This window comes from Barbus barbus (assembly GCF_936440315.1).
Source record: "Barbus barbus genome assembly, chromosome: 26".
Lineage (NCBI taxonomy): Eukaryota > Metazoa > Chordata > Actinopteri > Cypriniformes > Cyprinidae > Barbus > Barbus barbus.
The window spans coordinates 28909360-28934673 of NC_136754.1; the positions used below are offsets into that span (position 1 = coordinate 28909360).

Genomic DNA, 25314 nt, shown 5'->3' on the forward strand with positions numbered 1-25314 from the left:
CTGGAACACAAAACCAGTCTTAAGTCGCTGGGGTATATTTGTAGGAATAGCCAACAATACATTGTATGGGTCAAAATTATAGATTTTTCTTTTATGCCAAAAATCATTAGGATATTAAGTAAAGAGCATGTTCCATGAAGATATTTTGTAAATTTATTACCGTAAATATATCAAAACTTCCTTTTTGATTAGTAATATGCATTGCTAAGAACTTCATTTGAACAACTTTAAAGGAGATTTTCTCAATATTTTGATTGTTTTGCACCCTCAGATTACAGATTTTCAAATAGTTGCATCTCAGCAAAATATTGTCCTATCATAACAAACCATACATCAATGGAAAGCTTAGTCAGCTTTCAGATGATGTATAAATCTCAATTTCGAAAAATTGACCCTTATGACTGGTTTTGTGGTCCAGGGTCACATATTACCTTTTGAAAGGTTATGCCCCAGTGACAGCTTTTGTACCCTTTTCTCTGAGCCTATATAAAGTCCAGAAGTACTTCGTTAAATGCAGCATATCATGTTTGGTCGCTTTTAACACTAGACTTGCTAACGTCCTGTCATTTAAATGGTCTTTCTGCCAGTTTGGGGCGCTAGATGGCAGCAGTTAATGCTAAATGAAACCTACCATCCTCACACTACTAAATGATTTGATTAAACGCTTATTAAAGAGCATAAAATTATTTCACTGTATCTTAAATATGCTCATTACAGAAGCGCTGAGGTTCTGCAGTCGAGCGCAGTAGATGTGACTGGGATCAATGCGATCCAATGACTGAGTTCAGCGCACGTTCCGCCCTCGTCTGTTTATTCGCTCCATATGATCACGAGAGAGCACATAGAGCGCGTGCGAACTGAGATAACGAGCTGATTTGTGTGAAACGGAGAGATTCCTCAGCTCTTGAGTGGATTATGACGCATGTCTGAGTGTAATGTCACGCGCGGCGGGGCTGTGTGGCTGGGACAGGTGTGTTACCTGTGGCTGTGAACGGAGGGAATGGGCACGGATCAGCTGCGTGCCGATGAAACGCATCGCTTTCCTTGAACCGTGTTCTTGTTTTCCGAGCAGAAGCGTGTTTGGATAGTGGAGTGGTGCCGGTGACTTTTGTCTAAGCTACTGATTGATCGCGAGCGGTTCGTGACGCCTTTGGAACGGGTGAAGACACGCAAACCACTCCCTGAGCACTGGACGCGACCAAGCTCGCTGTTTGATTGTGCATCCAGTGTGAACGGGGATTGCGCGCGGTTCTGACGCATTAGCGAACCGGGTTGCGGTAGTGTGTGCGAGACGGTGATGGCCGTGTCTCAGCTGGACATCGAGCCTCATCCACCGGAGAACGGCTTCGTTACCCCCGAAACTAATAAATCGCCCGATTTACTCTCGCGGATCGACGGCGGCGTTTTGCCGAGCGTGGGCGGCTTCGGGAGATATCAGAAACAGCTGATCGTTTTCACATGGATCCCAGCCATTTTCATTGGCTTCAGCCAATTCTCGGACACTCTTCTCCTGGCTCAGCCGACTTGTGTGCAAGTGCAGCGGAATATCAGCGATCCTTCGCCCAATGTTACGCTGCCGATATATAATATCAGCGTCAACAGGGCTCTCACCTCCGCTGATGCGTCATCACAATGCAACTGTATGCAGTCGGCATGCGAACTGCAAGTCGGACTAGAGCAAAATGTTGTCACCCAGGTAAGTGTGCGCGCGCGTGTGTGTGTGTTCTAAGTTCGCCCTCAGTTTCTCAGGGATAAACTTGAGCATTGGGCAAGCCGACAGTTTCAAGCTCCCCTTATAAAAAAAACATGATTACTATAGTTAAACCACCATAGCACCGTGGTCTTGCTACACTAACCATAGTTTAACCAGGGTATCTGTAGTAAACTACAAATGGTAATAAATGTGCCCCATGCTACAACACTTTTACTGTAAACCACGGTTATTTTTGGTAATGGACTTGTATAGTAGACAAGCATGCGGTTGCATTCTTGCCATTTCCATCAGAGCACCCTCATGAATGCATGTGGAAAGGTGAGTTTGTTTACAAAGCATCCAGGGGCCTGCATTACAGCGTAAAGGACTGGCGCTCCGTACAAAGAATGGCATTGCTGACTGAGACGAATATGAGTCATCTGCATCAACAGCTGACAAGGTGCCAGCCATCACGGGTGTCATGTCACTGGGTTCCCTCATGCTGACCAGATGACATAACTGCGCTTAAAAAAACAACAGCACCCTTTTAACCATCTGCGTCTTGCCCTTCGGCCTCTATTAGCCTGTCTGTGCATTGTGCAATATGGTGAATATAGGTCAACAAACTCTGAGGATTACCCAGTAATTCTGAGCAGCCTACAGAGATAAGAGAGCCACCGCGGGCCTTTTGAGTTTATCATATTAGTGCCACATTATGTCCTTCCCTGCTAATTTGGTATCTGGAGAACTATTCCCTATTAATAACAGTTATGGATTCTGTAAGACTCAAATCTTCATCTGGTTTTCTCTGTTTAGATGCTCATATTATGACGTGATATATCATGTACGAGCAGAGAGGCAGATTAAGAGCTGCTTCATTCCATACGTGCATAAAACGTAAAAAATAATTAGAAAAAGGCCCACAGACCTGTAAGCAGTGCACAGAGCCTGCCATGAGAGTGAATCAGCAGACTTGTACAAAAGCATCAATTTACCCATGGCTTTGCTGTTCTCTCTGAAAGGAAATCCTGTCGCTGTGTTGGCATGCATTTCCAGCAATCAAAAGTGAGCCATCATTATTATTTATTTATTGGAACTATTGTCCAGATGATCAATTTGGAGGTGTAATTTATGGTTGCTGCACTTAAAAAAAAAAAAAAAAAAAAACAATTTTTTTTGGTTTTTTAAACCTCTGCTTGCTACATAAGTAAATAATTGGACATGGTATATTAATTTGAGCTGACATTTTATTAGCTCACTTGTAATGAACTCAAAACTACAAAATGAGGTTGTTGTGGGGCTTTGGGAAGAGGGTTGAGATCCACTGAACTAGATGGTGCAGGTTGTGCAGATGCATTCATGTCTGAAGTCGAGTAAACAACGACTGTGTTCTTTTCTTAACTAATCCTTTAAGTCAAAGTCATACAGGTAGAGGCACAATAATAAATGCTACCACAAGTTTGGGCCATTTAAAAGTCTTATGCTCACCAAGGATGCCTTTATTTGATCACAAAAAATACAGTAAAAATGGTGATATTGTAAAATATTATTACAATTTTAAATGTTTTCAATGTGAATATAGGTTAAACTGTAATTTATTCCTATGGTCAAAGCTGGATTTTTAGCATCATTACTCCAGTCTTTAGTGTCACATGATCTTCAGAAATCATTCTAATATACTGATTTACTGCTTGAGAAACATTTCTGATTATTATCAATGTTGAAAATAGTTGTGCTGCTTAATATTTTTGTTGTGCTTAACTGTGAAACAGTTCTACAAAAGGCAGCAAAGTTCATACATTTCAAGTCAGTTCAATGTTGTTTTAATTCAGTTTAGCATCAGTGTCGATGTTGTAAGAACAGCATTTATTTATTTTTTATTATTTTAAATATCGTCACTGTTGATCAATTTAATGCATCCTTGTTAAATAAAAGAATTAATGTATTAAAATAAAATCTTATTGACCTCAAACTTTTGATGGGTATTGGGTAGTGTAAAATAAGTCAATAAATGGGAGATAATAAAGTTGTATAATATTTTTTTTAAATAAAACACAAAAACAATAATTTTAGGTGAATTTTTAGGCATCACAGCATTGAATCGTGAATGTTTTTATTGATGTATTTGGGTTTTATAGTTTTTGTCAGTTCAGTGTCCTCATCTTCCACAGTCAGTTTCTTTGTGTTCAGTAGATGAAGACAGTAGATTTGTTAGAAGTTCAGTAGATTTGTTTCAGGTAGGAAACACTGTCATACAGTAGTCTTTGCTGGAAAGGGCCTGGAAATGACCTGGTGAAGACATTCACTGTGTTTCCCACAAATCCCCCATGCAGCCAGGCCGCTAAAGCTTCTTTTTTCGAACCTTGTGACGGGTTTTCTCCAGTGTGATCTTTGGGAAAGTGAGTTGTTACAGACATCTACTTTTGTTCCAAAACTCTCATTAATAAAATGCTGCATGCTGCATCTTGTGTACGGATCTGACCTCATATGTGTGATTGTTGTAGTATTTCATCTGCTTTAGCTCTAATTCAACGCATGCTTTGCATTTCTCCTGCAATTAATGGATAGTAACTGGTGAAAGATTAATGTGTGGTGGCTATTGGTGTTTTTGTCGACTTTACTGACTGTATCTGCTGGCACCATATTTTTGCATAAATGATAGGTGATTGCGTCGGTTATTTCCGTGGGCAGTTTTGAGCTCCTCTCATTAGGCGTGACTCTTGCAAATGCCGGAATGATCAATATTTGTTCAGGTTGTTCATTTGTTAGGTTGGCTTTGAGGTGTGCTTTTGTTTGTTTTTTGACATGGTCTCAGATGTTGGTACACAATTGTGTTATTGTGCCAATTTTTTGAAAAAAAAAAAAAACTAATTTGACAGGTCTTGTAGATTACCCACAATCACATTTATCCTATGCACTAACTGCTGATGTACAATTGCTTTTGGCAACAATTCATTATTGTGACCTGCATTCATATTTTTCATTCTAACGGTTGTGCATTTTGTAATGATTTGTACATCTTAAACCGAAAGGTCAGATCTTGTGTGGGGAAAGTTAGTACAGCCCTACATATACATCAAGTGCTTAACATTTAGAATAAGGTGCAAATTGGTAGAAAATTGGCGTCATTCCCCTCAGTAAACTGGATTGGTTTAGTTATAAGCACCAAAGTTCATAGTACCCAGCGCTGTATAGTAACCGATTACATTGTAATCTGTATTACGTAATCGGGGTCCAAAAATGATGTGTTTGTAATTAGATTATATTACATTTTAAAATGCTCACAATCAGGCTGCAGTTACTCTTTTATTGACTACAAGATTGCATATTATACACATGGTCGCATGACATGCAGGTAAACAGGAATAATATTTCATATTTTTGTGTTTTATTTCCTTTGTAATTGTAAAAATATTGATTTTAATTTAACATGTATATAATTGAATTATTAGCTTTTAATTAAACTCACAAACCCCCTTCAGTTGCTTCACGAACCCCAGTTTGGGAAACTTTGATGTAATGTTTAGTGCACTTTGTGGTGTTAATAACAATGAATTGAATACATTTTCTTTCTCTTTGTATTTTAATATCAATATCACACAAGATTATCCTATTTAATCAAAAAGTAGTCTGATTATAATACCGGAAATGTTGACTTGTCATGTAATGTGGAATCAGTAACAGACTACAATTTGTAAGTAATCTACCCAACACTGATAGTACCATCATGGAAAGATCATGATGCCTCACAAAGTCTCATTAGGTCAATGAGAGAGATTAATAGTATAATAACTCTAGAAGGGTTTTACCATGCTGGCTGTTAATACACTAAAGTACAGCAAGCTATCAGCAAACTCAGCAACTCGGTCTGCATTTGCACCATAATTAAAAGCACAGCATTAAACTCTGTCGACCTCATAGTCAATCCTGGCACGTTCCTGAAGAGAAGCAGGACTTCTGGGACGATTTGCACCATGCAGATGAGACTGATTTTGACTTGTTTGGTCACAGTGTCAAATGTCACACTGGGAGAAAAGAAGCTGATGGCAACTGTAAGGCGTGATAATGACCCAAAACAAGCAAGCAAATAGATCAGAGTAAAGAAATTATTGCTTTGAATGGTTTACTGGAGTCTTCTGCACTGTGAAAGAGAGAAGTCCCTCTGATCGAGTTGAGCAAGTCGGAAAAGACCCTGAAAAATAATCCTTGTTCTTCTCCGATCTCTTCAGACAGCCTCCGAAAGTAATTTTCCATCGGGAGAGCCCTTTCAGATTTTGAGGACTATTCTAATTGTATTGGAGGCCCCACAGGCTTTTATTTAATAAGATGAGGTGAAATGAATAGGAGAATATCATCACTGGGAGACACAGAGCTGGAGAATCGTGCACATTTGGCCCTAGTGTTGCATTCAGATGACAAGGTCAGGATCAGGCATGAAGGGTTTTGATTCAAAAGCAAGAGAGTAGGATAAAATTGGTCTCATGAACCAATCATCTAAATGAATGTTACGCTATGCATTTTTGATGAAGCTGATTAATTTTCTTATGAGCCATTTTCACTGCAGTAGGTGCTGTACCTGAAGCTTTTTTTATTTAGTGAAAATATTAATGAACTGTGTGTAACATTTCAAGCCACCCATAACTCATACAGGCCCATAAAGGATTGTGTAATCAAGTATCCTAGATGGAATTAAATAAGTTGTTTGGATATTAGGAGCAAAGATGCTGTCAGTGTTGCCAAAATCTAATTTCTTATTAGCAGCTGTTTGATTAAATTGCTTCTGGAGCGTGATAGATTTACAACTTTAGTCAGCAAAGGAAACTTGAGGCCTAAACTAAACATTTTGATTTTACTGAACCAGCTGTTCAAGGTCTTCAGAAACCTTAAGTTGGAGCTGAACTCTTCAGGATGGTGGCCCTTCAACTCTGTGTGTGTGTGTGTGTGTGTCCTGGTCCTCAAGATGTCTTAAAGTACGTGCACAGATTCAGGTGTGCTAAAGAAAGTTCCACATAATTTGCCATTTTGAATGATCTGTCCTTTCCAAAGGATCTTTCCAAACTGTGGCCTGTAATAAACTGGAATAGAAGTTTTTATGCACAAAGCTACTACTGATTATGATAGTCATGCTTAAAACAAATTCTTGCCACTTGCACCAAGCAGTTTAGTCAAATATGGAGAAATTAAGAACCTGTCTATCGATATGCTTGATCAAAAATGGATTTGTATTAAATTTGGATTATAAATTTGGCATTTAGAACTATATATTCAGGATTTATGAATGTGTATATTCAAATTTGAAACAAACTCTTGGACATAAGAAATAGCACACCAGATAACCTTTTACTGACGTTTGAACATTCCGACGCTTTTTTGGACATTTTAGTTGGAGGAGCTGCGTTCCTATACAAGCGCTCCAGGCAACACAAGCGAAGGAAGCGCGCTGGTGTGCTCGTGAAATCCAGACAGCGCAGTTTAAGGACTCCGTTGATGAGTATTCACCTGGCGAATCTCCGCTCCCTTGCAAATAAATCAGACGAACTACAACTCCTCACCCGCACAAAAAAGGACTTTTTAAACTCTTCTGCACTTTGTTTCACGGAAACCTGGCTGAACGGATCTATGCCGGACAGCACACTTCATCTAACGGGCTTCCCGCTGTTCAGATCAGACCGCATCACCGAGTCGTCGGGGAAAACGAGAGGCGGTGGATTGTTTTTATATCAATGAAGGCTGGTGTATAGACATGACTGTTTTAAAGAAGATGTGCTGACCAAACCTGGAAGCTCTCTTTATTAACTGCAAGCCTTTTTATTCGCCGCGTGAGTTTTCCTCTTTTATTCTGGTGAGTGTGTATATTCCTCCTGACGTGCGTGTGAGCTGTGCGCTAGAACTGTTGGCTGATCAAATCACACACAGAGAGCAGCGTTACCCGGACTCTTTCATTATCATTCTCTGTGATTTTAATAAAGCTAATCTCACCCGCGAACTGCCTAAATACAGACAACACATCATGTGCCCCACCAGGGACAGCAATATACTGGACCATTGCTACACTGTTTTAAAGGATGCGTATCACTCTGTCCCCCGTGCAGCACTGGGACTCTCTGATCACTGTTTGGTTCATCTTCTACCAGCCTATAGGCAGAAACTTAAATCTGCTAAGCCTGTAGTAAAAACTGTAAAGAGATGGACTGTTGAAGCAGAGCAGGATTTAAAGGCCTGCTTCGAACTTACTGACTGGAGTGTTTTTGAGGCTGCGGCTACTGATCTGGATGAGCTCACTGATGCCATGACATCCTACATTGGTTTCTGTGAGGACATGTGTGTACCCACCAGGACTTATTTAACATTTAACAACGACAAACCTTGGTTCAGTACAAAACTCAAACAGCTTTGCCAGGCCAAAGAGGATGCTCACAGGAATGGGAACAAAGCCTTGTACAAACAGGCCAAATACACACTGAAAGGAGAGATGAGAGTGGCAAAGAAAAACTACTCTGGAAAGCTAAAAAAAACAGCTTTCAAGTAACGACTCTGCATCAGTGTGGAAAGGCCTGAAAGCCATCACCAGTTACAAGACCCCTCCCCCCAGCACCGAGGCCAATCAACAACTGGCTTGAAGACTTGAAGTTTTATTGTAGATTTGAAATTCAAAAGCCTAGTCACAACACAGCCATCAACACCTCCCCCCTCCCTCCCCCCAACTGTTTCTCAGCCTGTAATTAAGATCTGTGAAGAAGATGTAAGCAAAGTCTTCAGGAAACAGAAGATAAGGAAAACCAAAGGCCCAGACGGTGTCTCTCCAGCCTGCCTCAAAGCCTGTGCTGTCCAACTATCATCAATCTTCACATTGATCTTCAACAGATCACTGGAGCTGTGTGAAGTTCCCTCCTGCATCAAACACTCCACCATTATCCCTGTACCCAAGAAACCAAAAATCACAGGACTTCATCACCACAGACGTTAAAGCAACAGGTCTGTAGTCATGAAGTCATTTGAGAGGCTTGTGCTGGCTCACCTGAAGGACTTTACTGGTCCCTTGCTGGACCCCCTGCAGTTTGCTTACCGAGCAAACAGGTCTGAGGATGATGTAGTCAACATGGGATTGCACTTCATCCTCCAACATCTAGACAAACCAGGGACTTATGTAAGGATCCTGTTTGTGGACTTCAGCTCCGCCTTCATCACCATCATCCCGGACACCCTTCAGAATAAACTGACACAGCTCTCCGTCCCCACCTTCGTCTGTCAATGGATCACCAGCTTCCTGACAGACAGGCAGCAGCTAGTGAGGCTGGGAAAATACACATCCAGCACCCGCACCATCAGCACTAGAGCTCCTCAGGGCTGTGTTCTCTCCCTGCTGCTTTTCTCTCTACACAAATGACTGCACCTCTAAAGACCCCTCTGTCAAACTTCTGAAGTTTGCAGATGGCAGTACAGTCATCGGCCTCATCCAGGATGGTGACGAGTCTGCTTACAGACAGGAGGTTGATCAGCTAGCTGCCTAGTGCAGTCACAACAACCTGGAGCTCAACACATTCAAAACTGTGGAGATGATAGTGGACTTCAGGATGAACCCCCCTGCTCTCCCACTCACCAACATGAACAGCACTGTGACTGCAGTGGAGTCATTCAGGTTTCTGGGCGCCACCATCTCCCAGGTCCTGAAGTGGGATACTCGCATTGACTCCATCGTGAAAAAGGCTCAGCAGAGTTTGTACTTTCTTCGTTAACTGAAAAAGTTCAACCTGCCACAGGCGCACATGACACAGTTTTACTCTGCTGTTATTGAGTCGGTCCTGTGCTCTTCTATAACTGTATGGTTAGGGTCAGCCAACAAATCAGATATAAGAAGACTGCAGCGGACTGTTAGGTCAGCAGAAAGGATCATTGGTGTCCACCTGCCCAGCCTTCAGGACTTGTACTACTCCAGAGTGAATAAACAGGCAGGTAACATCATCACAGATCCTTGTCACCCTGGACACGACCTGTTTACGCTTCTCCCCTCAGGCAGACGCTACAGATCTCTGTGCACTAGAACATCTAGGCATAAAAACACTTTTCCCCCATGCCATCTCCAGCCTAAACCACTAACACAGAAATTATTACCTGTGTTCTGTAATTCATTCCCCATCCCTAATTATTAGGGCTGGGTATTGTGACCAATTCTGCGATTCGATTCTTATTTTTACGGTTTCGATTCGATATCGATTAGCTATCAATATTTCATTTAAAATGTTAGTTTTGCAGACATGGGATCCATATTTTGATATAAATGCTGGTAACTGAAACTCTCCTACTTAAGTTTATTACTGAAATACACATCTACATTAATAATAGGGTGCACACAGTTGTTTTTTTTAGTGGAGCAATTCGAAAGATGGTGACACCTTCAGGACGAGAGGTGAATATTCATATCCTCTTACGTGAAGCACGGGCATTAAGAATCGATTCGGGGATTTCCCGAATCGATATCGTTGCGTTAAACTGAAAATCGATTAAAATCGGAGAATCTATATTTTTTACCCAGCCCTACTAATTATTGACTCTCTCCCTAGTACTTTGTAAATATATATGCATATTTTTCTAAACAGCTGTATATATAGAGTAAATGAGGCACAAATCTGTACATAAATCTTCTGTTCCAGATTCTTACACACTATTATTATTATTATTATTATTATTATTGTTGTTAAGTCTTATTTAAATGTTTCTGTTCTCATGTCAGATATGTATGTATCTGACATGAGAATGTACCAAGAGCTTTTTAAAAACCACAACAAATTCCTTGTGTGTTTGCGCACACTTGGCGAACAAAGCTGATTCTGATTAAATGTTTCATTTTTAATCCCATTAATTATAATGAGGTAAATTTTGATATGAGGTAGAGTTTTGTGTTCAGTTCAGTGGCGTTTCCCAGATGGCAGCGAAGACAAAAGATGACGATAGGGGTGAGTCGCATCTTTCTGAATGCTGCTGGTTCTACAGAACTTCCTGCGTACTTTACGGACTGGAACCTTTCTTTGTGTTTTGTTCATTATGATAGATTTTGTGATGTTTTTTTTAAAAACACTAATTGCAAACTGAGCATTTAGTAAGCCAGATGTCAATGCTAGATCACCACTGTAACGTGTGATCTAACAGATCGAGTGGGCTTTTTGTTTGTTTGAGCTAGTGATACACATGGAAATGTGAGCTTTAGTTTTCTGCAGACACTTTTGCACACATGCAGCATATGCATCCACCCACACACGTTGTATTTACCCAGCTGTCCGGCCTGAAGTTGTTCAGGTCAACTCACTGTTTCTGTATCAGCTGGCGTGACTTGATCTTTTAGACAGAAACTAGAGGCGCTTGTTCACAGATTTCCTTTCAGACTTATGAGCTGGACACAACTGACCTTACAGAAGTGTTTGACAGAATATGTGTAACTAAAAGTGTCTATCAAACCTATAACCCAGCCTATTTGGGATTTTATTTCTTCCATACTGACAGTATAGAGTGGTGCAGGTGATTAGTCAGAACACAACTGGGTTCCTTCAAGATCTTCCTGTGGGGTTTTATGATGGAGTTTTGCCAATTTATGAGTAAAATAAAGCCTGTGGTAAACATAACTTGAAAATACTTTTTGTTCTACAATGTAAACTGCAGACACTTACACCCCAAACTGTCTTATCTAGTTACTTATTAGAAACATACTGTTGGCTTTCAAAATGATATATAACTGCTTCAAAATGCATGTTTTTGGTATGGTGTGTGTAGTTCACATTGTAGAACTAAACGACAAAGTGCTGTTAAATGATTAATTGTGATTAATCGCATCCAAAATAAAAGTTTTTGTTTACATAATGTGTGTGTACTGTGTATGTTTATGTATATATAAATACACATGCATACAGTATATATTTTGAAAATATTATTTTATATTTTATTATTAAATATTAATTTAACTTATATATTTAATATATAAACAACATATTTTTCTGAAATATATAAATGCATGTGTGAATTTATGTATACATAATAAATATACACATTATGTAAACACAAGCTTTTATTTTGGATGTGATTTGCAGTAGTCAAAGTATCTTCAAGTTATGTTTACCATAGGTTTTATTTTACTCATAAATTGAAAACCCCATATGCAAATACCACTGCTTTATTTAGTAATATTTCCTTCCCTCATGATACTCTCATATAGAAATGATAACCATTTAAATAATTGCTTAGTTTAATGATTTCTTTGATTCATTGGATTTTAAAAGTGTTTTTTCCCATACAACTCTATGAACCGATTGAACTCATGAATTCAAAGATTCATTTGTGCATTTACAGTTATTCATCTCACTAAATGCAATGTATGGTTTCTCATAGCACTATTGTACTATGAGATTTGTACTGTGGCGTAGTAACACATCGTTACAATCAAAAGACAATGGGCCCTTTTTGCCCTCATTCTTGTTTCACCAGAAAATACAATCCACCTTTCAACCCTTCACACAGTCTCTTCTCTCTCTCTCTCTCTCTCGCTTCCTTTCTGTCTCTCATTGCTCTTTCTTTCTCTTGCTCTCTTGAAGACAGAGTTATGCATAACAAAGGCACACATTCCCAATCCCACATGCAGCGCAACTGTCCAAGTGCCTCAATGATCCCCTTATCTTTGGCTTTAAATAATACAGCAAATATTTTTTTTTTTTTTTTTTTTTTATGTTTTCTGAAGATATTATGAGTAAGTAACCATGCAAACAGTGTTTGTCAGAACTTTGACAACTGCAGTTGCACCAATATACTGAAAACTACCAAAAATCAGTTTATGGAAATACTATTTTACTGGTTTACATGCAAACCAAACCCAGCAATGCAAGAAAACCATGTTCACAAGACATTTTTAAAAGTTAGGTCATTTCCCAGTGGTGATGAACATCAATGTATTCCATGCAAGTATTCTATTTATGGTTACACTTTACTTGAAGGGGTGTGCATAATCATGACATAACACCTTCATAATCATGACATAACACATGTCATGAATATGAAGGTTTTTTATTCATGTTTATGACAACTGTCATTAAGTGTCATTCGCTCAGTTATGTAGTTTTTAATGCAAAGATGACATTGTTTGAAATGTCTTTGTTATGGGGTAGGGGTAGGTCAAATAATGTCATCTTTGCATTAACAATGAATGACACTTAATGACAGTTGTCATAAACATGCATAAAACCTCCTTCATATTCATGACGTGTGTCATGACAAAAATAAAACCAAAGACACAGGAAAAAAATAAAAATATTGTCACTTTTAAACTCATATGTGATCATTTTTACAGCATTAAAAGTAGAATATAAAATATAATATGATAGGCTTACAATGTAAGTGACAATACGGTACACAATTAAGTCATTAATCCCAATTATATGTATAACAATTAATCATCAGCATAAAATTCATGATTATGAGAAGTTCTGCATATCAGTTATTGGTCATAAACAAAAAAATTAGGAACGGTTATAAAATAATGATATTGGTCAATCTCTAACATACAGTTATGACTGTATTTGTCTGTGTTCTTCAATGTAGTCAGATTTTTGTATAAGATTTGTTAATTTATTATTATTATATAATTGTTATTGTGATCAGAATCCACATCGGATTGCAAACGTTGGCAGAAATATTTTCTCATGTTTGAAAGGGTTTTGTGCTGACAAAATGGTTTTAAATGTGTTAAATATTAGCTGTTAGCAAAAATGGGAAATGACCACTGGTAGAATTTTGGTCTCTGTGTCCTGATCTCACCCTTATAATATAGTCGCGTGTCGCTCACTTGCATCACACACATGGACATGCTCTCTGTCACGTGTGTGTGTGTGTGTGTGTGTGTGTGTGTCTGGCTCACTTCCTCGTTCATTCCCGCTTTCATTGTTCTTTCCTTTGAACTATAAAGTAATAAATACTGTTGGAGCGAGGGCTGTGTGTGTCTCACGCTGCTGGTCTGTTGCTAGGCAGAAACTATGCGGCAATCTCTGTCTCTGCCTTTAATTTTCTCTCTGGCTCTGATTCTTTTCTGCATGTCTTCCCTTTCCTCATTCTCACAGCTGTGTGTAAGAAACACTCGCAGGATGCTAACCTTCATATACATACATTACTGTATAATATTTTAAGGTCATCTCATGGGAAATCAACTCGTCGTTCTCAGACTCGCTGTGTTCAAGGTCACTGTAATAATGATTTATGAACGGATGTCTCTCTGGAACCAGTTCTTAAACTCACATTAGTATGAAGAGGTAGCCTGTTTTGTAATGTAATGTTTATTTTGTAATGTAAATCAGTCCTTATTACTTCCCTTTACTTTACCATGACAGGTAGTTTACACTAAAATATCATAGTGAGTGCGGTTATGCATGTATGTATATTTATTACTGTAAAACCATAATCAGGACTTTCCATTGATAGGATACAAAAAACTCCTTGTGTGCTTTCCTTATTCCTTAATAAACACCAAGTGCACACAATAATTAACATGAATGAAATCCTAGGTTGAAACAGGATCCTTAAAAAGTCTTAAAATAAGTCTCATTTCTGGCTTGTTTATAAGTGAAAGTCCCACGTTACACATAAAACCTTTCCTTCTTTCTTTCTTTTCATTCCTTCCTTCCTTCGTTATTACTGGTTACACAATAAACTATATCTGCCATTGATTTAGTTCAACATAAACCCTATTCTCTGGGTCACCCTGTCAATATATCGATTTTTTTTTTTTTTTTTTGTTACAGTAATCCAGTTATTGCTTTTCTTTAAACATTATCACATGAGCAAAATCCAGTATTGGTTGACCTCTCTATATTGATGTATTAGACCCTTAACAGTTTTTAAAACTTATGCATGGATTGAATAAACATGTCTTTAGTATTTTAAACTTGCTTAACCAGTATTAAATCAAATATTAAATGCTAATTTAAGTTCGGTTTTAGTTGTTGAATATGTGCTGCAGCCTGTTGAATTAAACAAGAATCTGAGATGCATGCTTTACTGTATTGTTCTGGACATACAGTATGCATTTTATTTGTCTTAAAAAGGTAATTAAGACATGTAAAGTCTAGTTTTTCAGTCCCTACACAATATTTCTAAATGATAATACGCTGAAATGTAAGAAGTGTGTTTGCCAGATTAGGTTTTTGTCCTAATGTTGTTGAAGAAACTTATTCTTGATTGACTTGCCTGATTAACTAACGGTGAAACCTGCTGATTAGCTGTTTGTGTATGACTAGTTAATGTTTGTCAGTAAGGTTGGCAGCTGACATTGATCTGAAAGCATGAGTGATACTGAAGCATGTGACGGGAGCGGCTCAATCATCACACAATAGAGGAAACAGATCCTGGGCTAGTTTCAGTCTGTGTCTGAACACAGCAGGGGAAACCCAGGAAACCTTCGAGCTCGTTCCGAAACCCTGATTAGAAAACAATACAACACAATACAACTAGTAGATTATATTATGTCCCTTTAGAAAATGTGATGCATAATTCATCATGCCTAAGTTTTGTCTGTTTTATCTCTTTGTATGTCCTACTCTGAAAGTGTTTGTTCAGCATAATAGATTTTTTGTGTTTGTGCTCTGATAGCACATTTTTACAGCTTAAAGTGCAAAAAGTGCGGATTTGACAGAGTTTGAACGGTCGAGTTTTGATGTGGTTTTAGATAGAAAACGGGAAATGGTGTAAAGCGTGATTTATGATTCACATTTACGTGAACACTTAAACAAACTTTACCCGGTTATGAGTCATTTTTAGAAATATCATGTTCAAACGTCTCAATTATGATCATCAAGCTTTTGAGGAACGATTATTTATTAATCTCTGTCACACACTATATTTTGAAACTACAGAGCTTTGATCAAACTAAGGATTGAAATATCATCTTACAAAGACATGATATTAGGATAAAGTGACGACTTGTATATGTATTCTGTTATAAAAGCCCATTAATTTACATTACAAGCTTTTATTTTTGAATAAAAAGGCCTGAATAAAAGGGACTTGTTTGTTTTTCCTCCTCGAATGTGAGCCCCATGTTCTCAGTACAACACATAAAAAAAAAATATTTGTCCAATATTTTGTCTAAAGGTTCAGCTGTTCCATAAAAGCATCACAACAACAAATGAACAACAAACAAAAAAAACACTGAGGAAAAATGTACAAAATCTGTTACTGGGGCCATACCTGTTTAAAATGTACACTTTTGTACCTTATTTACCCTACATTAAAAATATACATATTAGTGCACATATTAGTACCTTTTGAACAGGTACCTCCCCAGTGACCGCTCTTATTTCTGAGAGTGCACCAACAACGATAGCAAATTCTGTATGGACAATAATAATTGTTCTTTCGTATGGTGACAGAAAAAGTTGAAATATGTCATATATTAATAAAAAGGCCTCTGTCTTTCTGTCCCAACAGTGGAAACTAATGGGTGACTCTGCCTGGATGGTTCATATTGCCAAATTCTCCCTGTTGGTGGGCTCCATCTTTGGATATTTGGTGTTGGGCATTCTGGCAGATTGGTGAGTATAGGTCTAACAATGACTTTCTTTCCCACATTTCTGAATCAACACTAATCACGTCACTGATTTTGTAATTATTTTTCAACCATGAGCTGGTTACTTTGTGGTCCCTCTGAGGAAATGCAGCGGTTTCGTGTTCATGAACACTAGTGTGTATGTCAGGCCATAAATCCTCAAGAACTCTGCACAGATGTTTGCTTTGGTGTTGCCACTCATCGTAGTCCCTCTTATGAATCATTTTCTGGATCCGGTCTTGCTGTGACTATCTGTGTTATCTTGAGATCAAGAAAAGTCTTGTCAAGGACTTGGTATGGATCAAATCTGATGATCAACATTTTTTTTATTTTATTCATCAGCATTACTTTATCCTACTGATGGTCATAATAAAATATGGTTGATGTCATGTCTCTGAAACTCGATGTTTGAGTAAAACATCAACATGCCCTCTATAGCTTTCAACATGCAATTCATGACCCCTGGCCTAAAATATTCAATAGATGTGACATGAAACCCATGAAGTGACAGATAATTGTGTGAGCCTTGTGTGTGTGTGTGTGCGTACTCTCTAAAGTGAGCTTAAAGGAACACTCCACTTTTTTTGAAAATAGGCTAATTTTCCAACTCCCCAAGAGTTAAACAGTTGAGTTTTACTGTCGGTCTTAGTACACGATGTAACTACAGAAGAGTCAAGTTTTAAATAGGAAAAATATTTAAACTCTTTGGCCATTTTTGAGCGAGATGCTAACGGTCTAATCAGATTCAATGATCTATGCTAAGTTAAGTTAAAAGTGCTAATGCCAGACCCGGAGATCGGCTGAATGGATTCAAAAATGGTAAAACTCAACTCTTTAACTCTAGCGGAGTTAGAAAATGAGCCTATTCTCAAAAAAAGTGGAGTGTTCCTTTAAGGCATGCAGCTGTGCATGAAATGCTCTTGGAAATCAGAATACTTGTATTATGCAGAATTGATGTAAAACCAGTCATCTTACAACAGAATGGACAAAACATCTGGTAGTCTATTAGACCCGCTGCTGTCTGTGCTGTAATCAAACAGAAATAATTCAGAGGAAAAAGACAAATCACTCACTGCTCTTTTCTGGAAAACTACTTAAAGCACTCTTTGCTTATTGCTCGTGTGTCTTTGTTGGTCTTTATTACTGACTATTTACTTGAATGTTTCAAATCTATAGTTCAATGAAAATCAACATGGTTTTGTACAAAACTACATTCTAAGTGCATAAATGGATTAAATATTTAAAGTAGTTAGACAGTTAAAAAGCAGTGTTCATGTTTTTCATTTTTATATTAAATTTGATATCATGAATGATTGAATTTCACTTCATGGGATGCATCAATTTTTTTAAATTAAATTAAACCTTTGAATCAGTCAAATCAAATCTTGGTAGTCATGAAAATGCTAACTTTTCTGAGTAACTAATGAGTAATTGTTTTGCATGCCCAATTTTTGCATTGAGTTTATAGAGACTAGTTACTTATGACGATCTTGCTGCAGGACACAATGTAATGCAGTTCAGAATATGGATCAGTGGTTCTGAACTGGTACCCAAAAATAGGTAAAACGGGTCTTTCTTATCTGTCCTGGGTCTTGCAGCAGGGGGAAAAAAACAAAACTTTGGTATAAGCAAATGATAAAAGTGGATCTATATAACGATATTATCAAAGAAAAATCACAGATGGCCTTAGAGGTTTTTGCATCTGAAGTCTTCATATATAAATCGAGAGGAACATACAAGTATAACTTTTACACAGATCTAGAATATAAATGCATAGCATAATTTGTCCAGAATGATGAATGGCTGTAAAGGAAAGGTTATGCAGAAAGCCCTTATATGGGAATGTTTTTGGTGTGTTTTCTGTAAATTACTAACCTCGGTCACACTATTTTGTGAGAAGTTCTCTTATGCGTATGAATATGAAACATCCACTCAGTTATTACTGAACGAGTCGTATTGTTTGTGCCGAGCACAATGGGTTTTGTGTGGTGAGGATAGTGTCTGCCGAGAGCATGAAATCAAGTCCATTCTCCTATTCAGCATATGTCATGTAAATAATATTACCGGGCCCTATGCAGTTCATGATAATGTTAATGCATTTCTGTTACAGCTTTTTTTTCCAGGAATCGTTCAGGACTTTTTAAATTTCTCCTTTAGTGAAAAACAAAAAGTCACAGCTTTAGAAATACAAATCATTTTTTAAATGACCTATCACTTTAAGGACTTGTTGGATTGCTTTTGTACTGTAAACAATGATACTGTGTTGACTCACTTGATGTCATTATAATATAGCACATATAATGTAAAAACCAGTTGAGAATCACTGCTATAGAGCATTTTGTAAATTGGCCTTGTTTTGTGTTTTCAGGTTTGGACGACACCCGGTCCTGATCCTGTCAGTCATCTTCATGTTAATTTTCGGCATGACGGTGGCCTTCTCCGTCAACGTCCCGATGTTCAGCACCCTGCGCTTCTTTGAGGGCTTTTGCTTGGCAGGAATCACGCTCTCGCTCTATGCTCTGAGTAAGTATAACGTCTGAGATGAAACGGCTTTGGTCCAGAAGACATTTACATTTACTGAGGCTTTATCCCTCATTCTTTGTGCAACAAACATGTTTGGGAACCATCAAAAATTATCAGGGTGTAGTTGTGTACAAAACACTGGACTTGTGGATGGAGAAAGAGAAGTGCTGTAACGCAGATCTGGCTTTGTGAAAGTCACATGATGCTGAACACATCAGTGGTTTATCTCACAATGTTCTTGATCAGACAGTCATTGCTGCTCTAGAGGAAAGGCTGAGGATGTTGTTTTGGATTCTGAGAGCTTTGAATGGCAGTAAGGACTGATTTACTCAACTCGCTCCAGTCCAAATGTGCTATGACTGATAACATTTTTTTCTTTAACATTATTAGGTATTAAGAGCAAATATAAAGTGCTCAAAGTACAGTAGATATACTGAATGCTAGACTCGTATTTGGTGGTCGTGTGTAATGATCAGGCGATTTTTGGGGAAATTTGATTATTGGCATAAGGTGATGATCATTCCTACTCAGAAGTTTTAGTTCCCCTGGTATTGATTCTGAAATCTACCATCAGCCTTCTCAATAGGTGATAAATATTTCCTGATTTCAGTGTTTTTATTCACTAGGTAGTGAATTTTGAGTAAATACATTGGGTTTGTTTGATTTCAGTAATTGTGTGTACATTTGCACCTCATTTGTTATCATTCAGTTATTTTGTATACAGTATATTAGTATTATATTATTATTGGCCACTCTTCTCACTGGAATTAATCTAGATAATTTTGACAACCCAGCTCTAATTGGTGGGATTTTCTGAACAGCATTATGGGTAATGTAGTTATTCACTACTATTTTAAAAATAAGTTGAATCAATACACAAATAACTTAAGCAAACTCATATATCATTACTTAACAACCTCAGAGCTCACAACAGGTCTGGCTTTAAAGGTTTGTTAGTTATTGTTAAAAATCAATTTCCCTATGGAGAAAATTAATGAATGAACAGTAGAATATATTGCAGTCAGTTTCTCTCTCCTTTCCACTTTGATTCGATTTAATTTATTTTGTGTGGATGGCAAAGTGGTGTCGGCACATACTTTGCTTTTGAAGCTGCGTGAAGTTCATGCTCTCTTTCCACGACTGCATTCCCAACCCAGCACTGTTGGAAAACTGATTATAAATGATTATCAGCCTAAATTGGGTCAAATCAGCCCTGCTTCCTCACCCAACAGTCTCAACCCAGTGATGGGTTTGAGAGAATCATCCAGCCTGAATGTGTTTGGTTTGTGTCTCACATGAAGGTCTTGCCCTTAGAATGTCACAGAGGTTAATTGTGGTCTCTCAACTCTATCGTACTGTCTTCTCAGTTTGTTAGAGTCATTCAGATGGATTACCCACAGACTAACAGTGACCTTCTACATGCTTAACAGGGAAGACATTTTCTGATGAGTGATAATCCTCTTTAGGTGATCGCTGCCATTGCAGTGGCTCTTCCAGTAATAGGGTTTTCCAGCAATGCCTCACCTGACTGTCTGATGGCCTCCAAAAGCGTTAAGTCCATGTTGTAATTGCCTTACAATGGGTACGGTGGGCCTTCATCCCCATGTCATAGTAATTTTCTCTACCCCATCTACCTTGAAAAGCCTTCCCAGCACTCCCAAAAATAGACCCGGCCTGGACTATTGGTGTGCATTAATATAACTATTGTTGTTTTGATATGCTGTGGATTTTATTCCCTCTAGTCAAACTTTTAAAAGCATAGTTCACCCCAAAATTTAACGAGTAAATCTTAATTTCCTCATGTTGTTCCAAACCAGTTTCTTTCTTCTGCTGAACACAAAAGAAGATATTTTGGAGAATGTTGGTAACCAAAAAGATGACGGCACCCATTGACTTCCATAGTATGGAGAAAAAAATACTATGCAAGTCAATGACTACCATCGACCATTGTACTAAACATCTTCTTTTAGTAGTAAAATACCTTGGGTATTTTTGGGTGAACTGTCCCAACACAAATATTTTTTTTTAATTCAAATTTAAAAAATTGCTGGATTTATTTATTGTGCAATAGTAATGTCAAATTTACCAATACGCTGTAAAAGCTCAAGAAACCTCTGTGCAGTTGCCTGACAGACACACACTGAAATCAATCTGAAGTCAATCTTTTTCATAGCCTTTGTCCACTTTCAGACACTTGCTTGGTATTTCTCTTGCTGTTTTCTTAGAGAAAAAAATCCCTCATCAGGAAATGAAAGCTTAAAGAGAGAGCCTGATTTCAGGGACCTTATACAGCAAGTCTGTTCTTTTTGAATTTCTGTGCTTTTGCTACTATTTCACACTTAAAACAATTATTTGGTCACTAAGTTTGAGAATCATTCATTGGACTATATGATATTTTAATGGTCAAGAAATTACTCTTTAAATATTTTGGTTCAATAAACTCACCTGTGGATGAAATTGGCTTTTAATTGCACCAGGAAATTTTATTTTCTTAATATGTTTGTATAATTTTTGTTTCGTACTTATGTGCTCTGATTGTTATTTTGTAAATATATTTTGCATGAACTAAACTAAGCTAAACAGTATACCAATATTGCTATTAGTTGCAGCTTTTTTACTATTAGCGCAACTGCTTTTCTTAATCCTTAGTAAACAATGCAAGTATTCTGCGATAGGCTCATTTACAGGTACTCAGTGCTAAGCTGGCGTGACTGAAACAGGTGACATTAAGTGGCTGACTCAGTATTTCAGCTGGTTTAACTGATAACTCAAGAATCAGATCCGGTCCAATTTCCAAAATGGTTCAACCAGTTGCATCAAAGAAATAATAAGGAATGTAATGGTAAGTTGGAACGACTGTGGTGCATTGATAGTAGCCAGTTCTGGGGAGTAATTAACTACTTGACAACATGTTACAATTTGCATATGGTGCGGTATCAACATTCAAGCTATGCTTCTATATTAAAACTATACTTTACTGTACTGGTAATGTTGCTGGTTGGATGCTAGGTCGTATTATGTGGTAGTTATCATTGTGCAAGGCAGCATGATTTCAAACTCTTAAGAGTATTTTTATTTATTAAATGAAGTTGAAAAAAAGTGCAATCAGATTAAATTGTGTGGTGTTCATCAAACTTTGGCCGATTCAAACAGCCTGTCATTCCAGTAATGGTCTTCTAAATGAGGATGGATAGAAACCTTCTCTGTATTTGGTTCAGTCCATTAATATTTGGACACCTGTGATGTGAAGGCAGTGCGGGGTCATTTATTGATGTTGGCCAATAGATGGAAGGCATCTTCTGAATATGTGTTGTATATTAAGCAAGTACATTATGCCACTTTTAAGTGAGATGTCTGTAGCGAGACTGTAAGCCTCTGGTCTGACGTGTTTCAGTGAAGGGCATTTCCATGCTAATTGAGCGTTTCCTCTAAAAGAGCACACTTGTAAATTTTCTGCTTGTTTTGCAAGTACACAATATGGGATGTGGGACACTTATCATCAGTCAGGCATTAGTGTATGTAACCTATCTGTATAGTGCTCATACAAAAGACATGAATATCAGGAAGCTCTTCTCTCGTGCTACCCATCACTATCCAGTTGTGAATTTAACTTGAAACTTAACAAAATTGGAATATCGGAATAAAACATTTGTGAATAACCACCGTTTCCATCCAAGAGAACAAAACAGTCGCTTCCTGATAAACTGGCACTATATATCACTAAGAAAAGGAGAAGCCACTGAATATAATAATTTTCTCGCCTCAGAGCGAGCAGACGAAACCAAATAAACGTGGTCTTTACTCGCTGAGGTGGATGCCTGCTGTTTGGGAACGCAGGAATAGCAGAAAGTTCTGGGAGGCAATTATACAGAAATACTTTGACGACAGTCTAACCCTAACAGCACAAAGTCACATGACTTTTTTGATGCGCATGGAGGAATTTATCGGGCTAATGTGTTTCCATCTCCCATTATTCGTTAACCCTTTTTCGCACAAGTCAAAAACCGCCTCAAGCGAGTGTAAAAACTTTTCTTACTAATTAAGGGATTTTATTTAAAATGTGGCATTTCCATAACTCGTTTATGATGTGATACTTACAACATTAACTTACTATAGTCAAAGATGACTTCTTGTTGATCACGTCTTTCTCCAGGTAGATTGTGTGTGGAAGAATTGACAATAAAGCAGACTTGACTTGATTTGACTTGATTGTGTGTTATCAGCAGCTCAGTGTTTCTCCCATATTGTTGAGCTCATGACTATCAAGTCTGCATTTTCCCAAACAGATTTGATAAAATCAAGCATGGACATTGAAAGACGAGCACTAGCCAATGGGATCACTGATTTTCGCATTAGTCCTGCCCACTGCCAAAATAACCTGCTTGCAAAGGCTTTCCTTGGTCTTAAAGGGATAGTTCAACCAAAAATAAAAAATTTTGAAAACAAAAAAAGATATTGTGAAGAATGTTGATAACCAAACAGTTGACGATAGCCATTGACTTCCATAGTCTGGGGAAAAAAAAATAGTATGGGAGTCAATGAGGGGCGTCTCGCTGCAGCCCACAAGATCCAGGGGGCGTGGTTGTATCCAGATCCAACTCCTCCCACCTTACATATACCTAAACCTACCCATCTCCACGCCCTGATCCCTAAACCCACCCATCTCCACCCCTAAACCCACCCATCTCCACCCCTAAACCTACCCATCTCCACCCCTAAACCTACCCATCTCCACTCCCTGATCCCTAAACCCACCCATCTCCACCCCCTAGATGTGGATCCAACCACGCCCCCTGGATCTTGTGGACTGCAGCGAGCCCTACTTGGAGTCAATGGCTACCAACTGTTTGTTTCCAACATTCTTCAAAATATCTCCTTTTGTGTTCAACAGAAGAAAGAAACTCAGAGAGGTTTGGACCAACTTGAGGGTTAATAAATAACAGAATTTAGATTTTTGGGTGAACTATCCCTTTAAAGCCTTTGTTTTGGTTTTGTTTGTTTGTTTTTAGGTTTAGGTCACATATCGAACATTGATTTGTCCAAAAAGAACGATTGATTCCCATTGAATAGCTCACAACATAGGCAGCTGAGAAATCTGGAGGCTAAGAGCAAATCAAAACACAAACCCTCAAGAGTAACTAGGCAAGCCAAGGACTAGACTAGACCGTACTAGGCAATTAATCTACATGCAGAGAGAGAATCCAACAGGAACTAGCTCTAACTGTTCAGCTACACCCACAGAATGAACATGCAGACAAGAATTCAAACAGACTAGAGAAACAAGACTAGGCTAGATCATGGAGCTGGACCAACTGAGGGAATGATTCACCAAATAACTCAGAACGAGATGAGAATATAAAAGAGAGAAATGAGTGCCAGAGAACAAGGACAGGTGGGAATAATTAAGGTCAAGGCGGCTGTGAATCAACTCCACACAAGAGGAGCGGTGATCACGGCCAGCTCAGAGTAAGAAACAAAACATGGACAAGGCACACAGACAGACTCACAGGGGGCCAATCTAGCCTGGACAGCGACAGTCTGTATTTCCACTTCTTTATTAAATAATGCTGCAACACATGAAGATTCGACATGGCTGTGTAGCCTTCTCTGCCATCAAGCAGCTTAATTTTCTTTATCAATAACTATGCCTTCGTAATAGTAAGGCTTTTATCACAAACACTGAGCTTAGAGAATTCTAGAATTCATAGAATATAATTCATTCAAATAATTCTAAAGTGCCATTAGGCGGTGAAGCCAAAGGAAGTGTTTGAGCAGCCATATTGCTATTCCCTACCAACAGACCAAAAATCTCAAATCACCCGATTTGAAGCGTTTCTGTTGCACAGGATTAGATTTTTTAGGATATATGCATGTAAATGAAATGTTACACACATAGAGTATATATTTTGAAAATATTTGCATGCATTTACATGTATATATTTATATTAATATAATTTATATTATATATAAATCTATTTAACATACATTTTTTCGGAAATTCATACATGCTTGTGTGTATTTATTTATTTATTTATATATATATATATATATATATATATATATATATATATATATATATATATATATATATATATATATATATATATATATATATATATATATATATATATATATATATACACACACTCACATAAATGTACACAGCACACACACATATATAACAAAAACCTTTATTTTGGATGCGATTAATCGTTTGACAGCACTAGAACATATAACAGTAGCAGAAATTTATTTAAATGTGCAATAAATATTACAATACAAGCCTCTGTTACTAAATTGCACTATATTGTATTAAAAATCAAAGTTTACCATGCATGATCTTGGAAATAAAGCTTCATGTCTTAAATCCATACCCAGTCAGCGTTACGTTATGATGTATGTATTTTACTGATCTATTTCAGACTCTTTAAGAGCATGCAAATTCTGTGAAGTTTTACTAGAATAACAAATTTGATATTTGCAGTTAAGTGTTATGAATGTTTTTGAATTAATTGAAATCATT

General features: G+C 37.8%; 1 protein-coding gene across 1 annotated transcript in view; it reads left to right on the top strand.

The window, feature by feature from the left end:
• The first annotated feature begins 808 nt into the window (after positions 1-808).
• Positions 809-25314, top strand: part of LOC306846484 (solute carrier family 22 member 23-like) — a 44144-nt gene continuing 19638 nt past the window's right edge. The window contains exons 1-3 of the mRNA XM_079379911.1: positions 809-1696; positions 16151-16254; positions 18637-18791. Of these exons, the coding sequence (XP_079236037.1) occupies positions 1298-1696; positions 16151-16254; positions 18637-18791 (658 nt within the window). The 5' untranslated portion in view covers positions 809-1297. The remainder of the gene's footprint in view (positions 1697-16150; positions 16255-18636; positions 18792-25314) is intronic.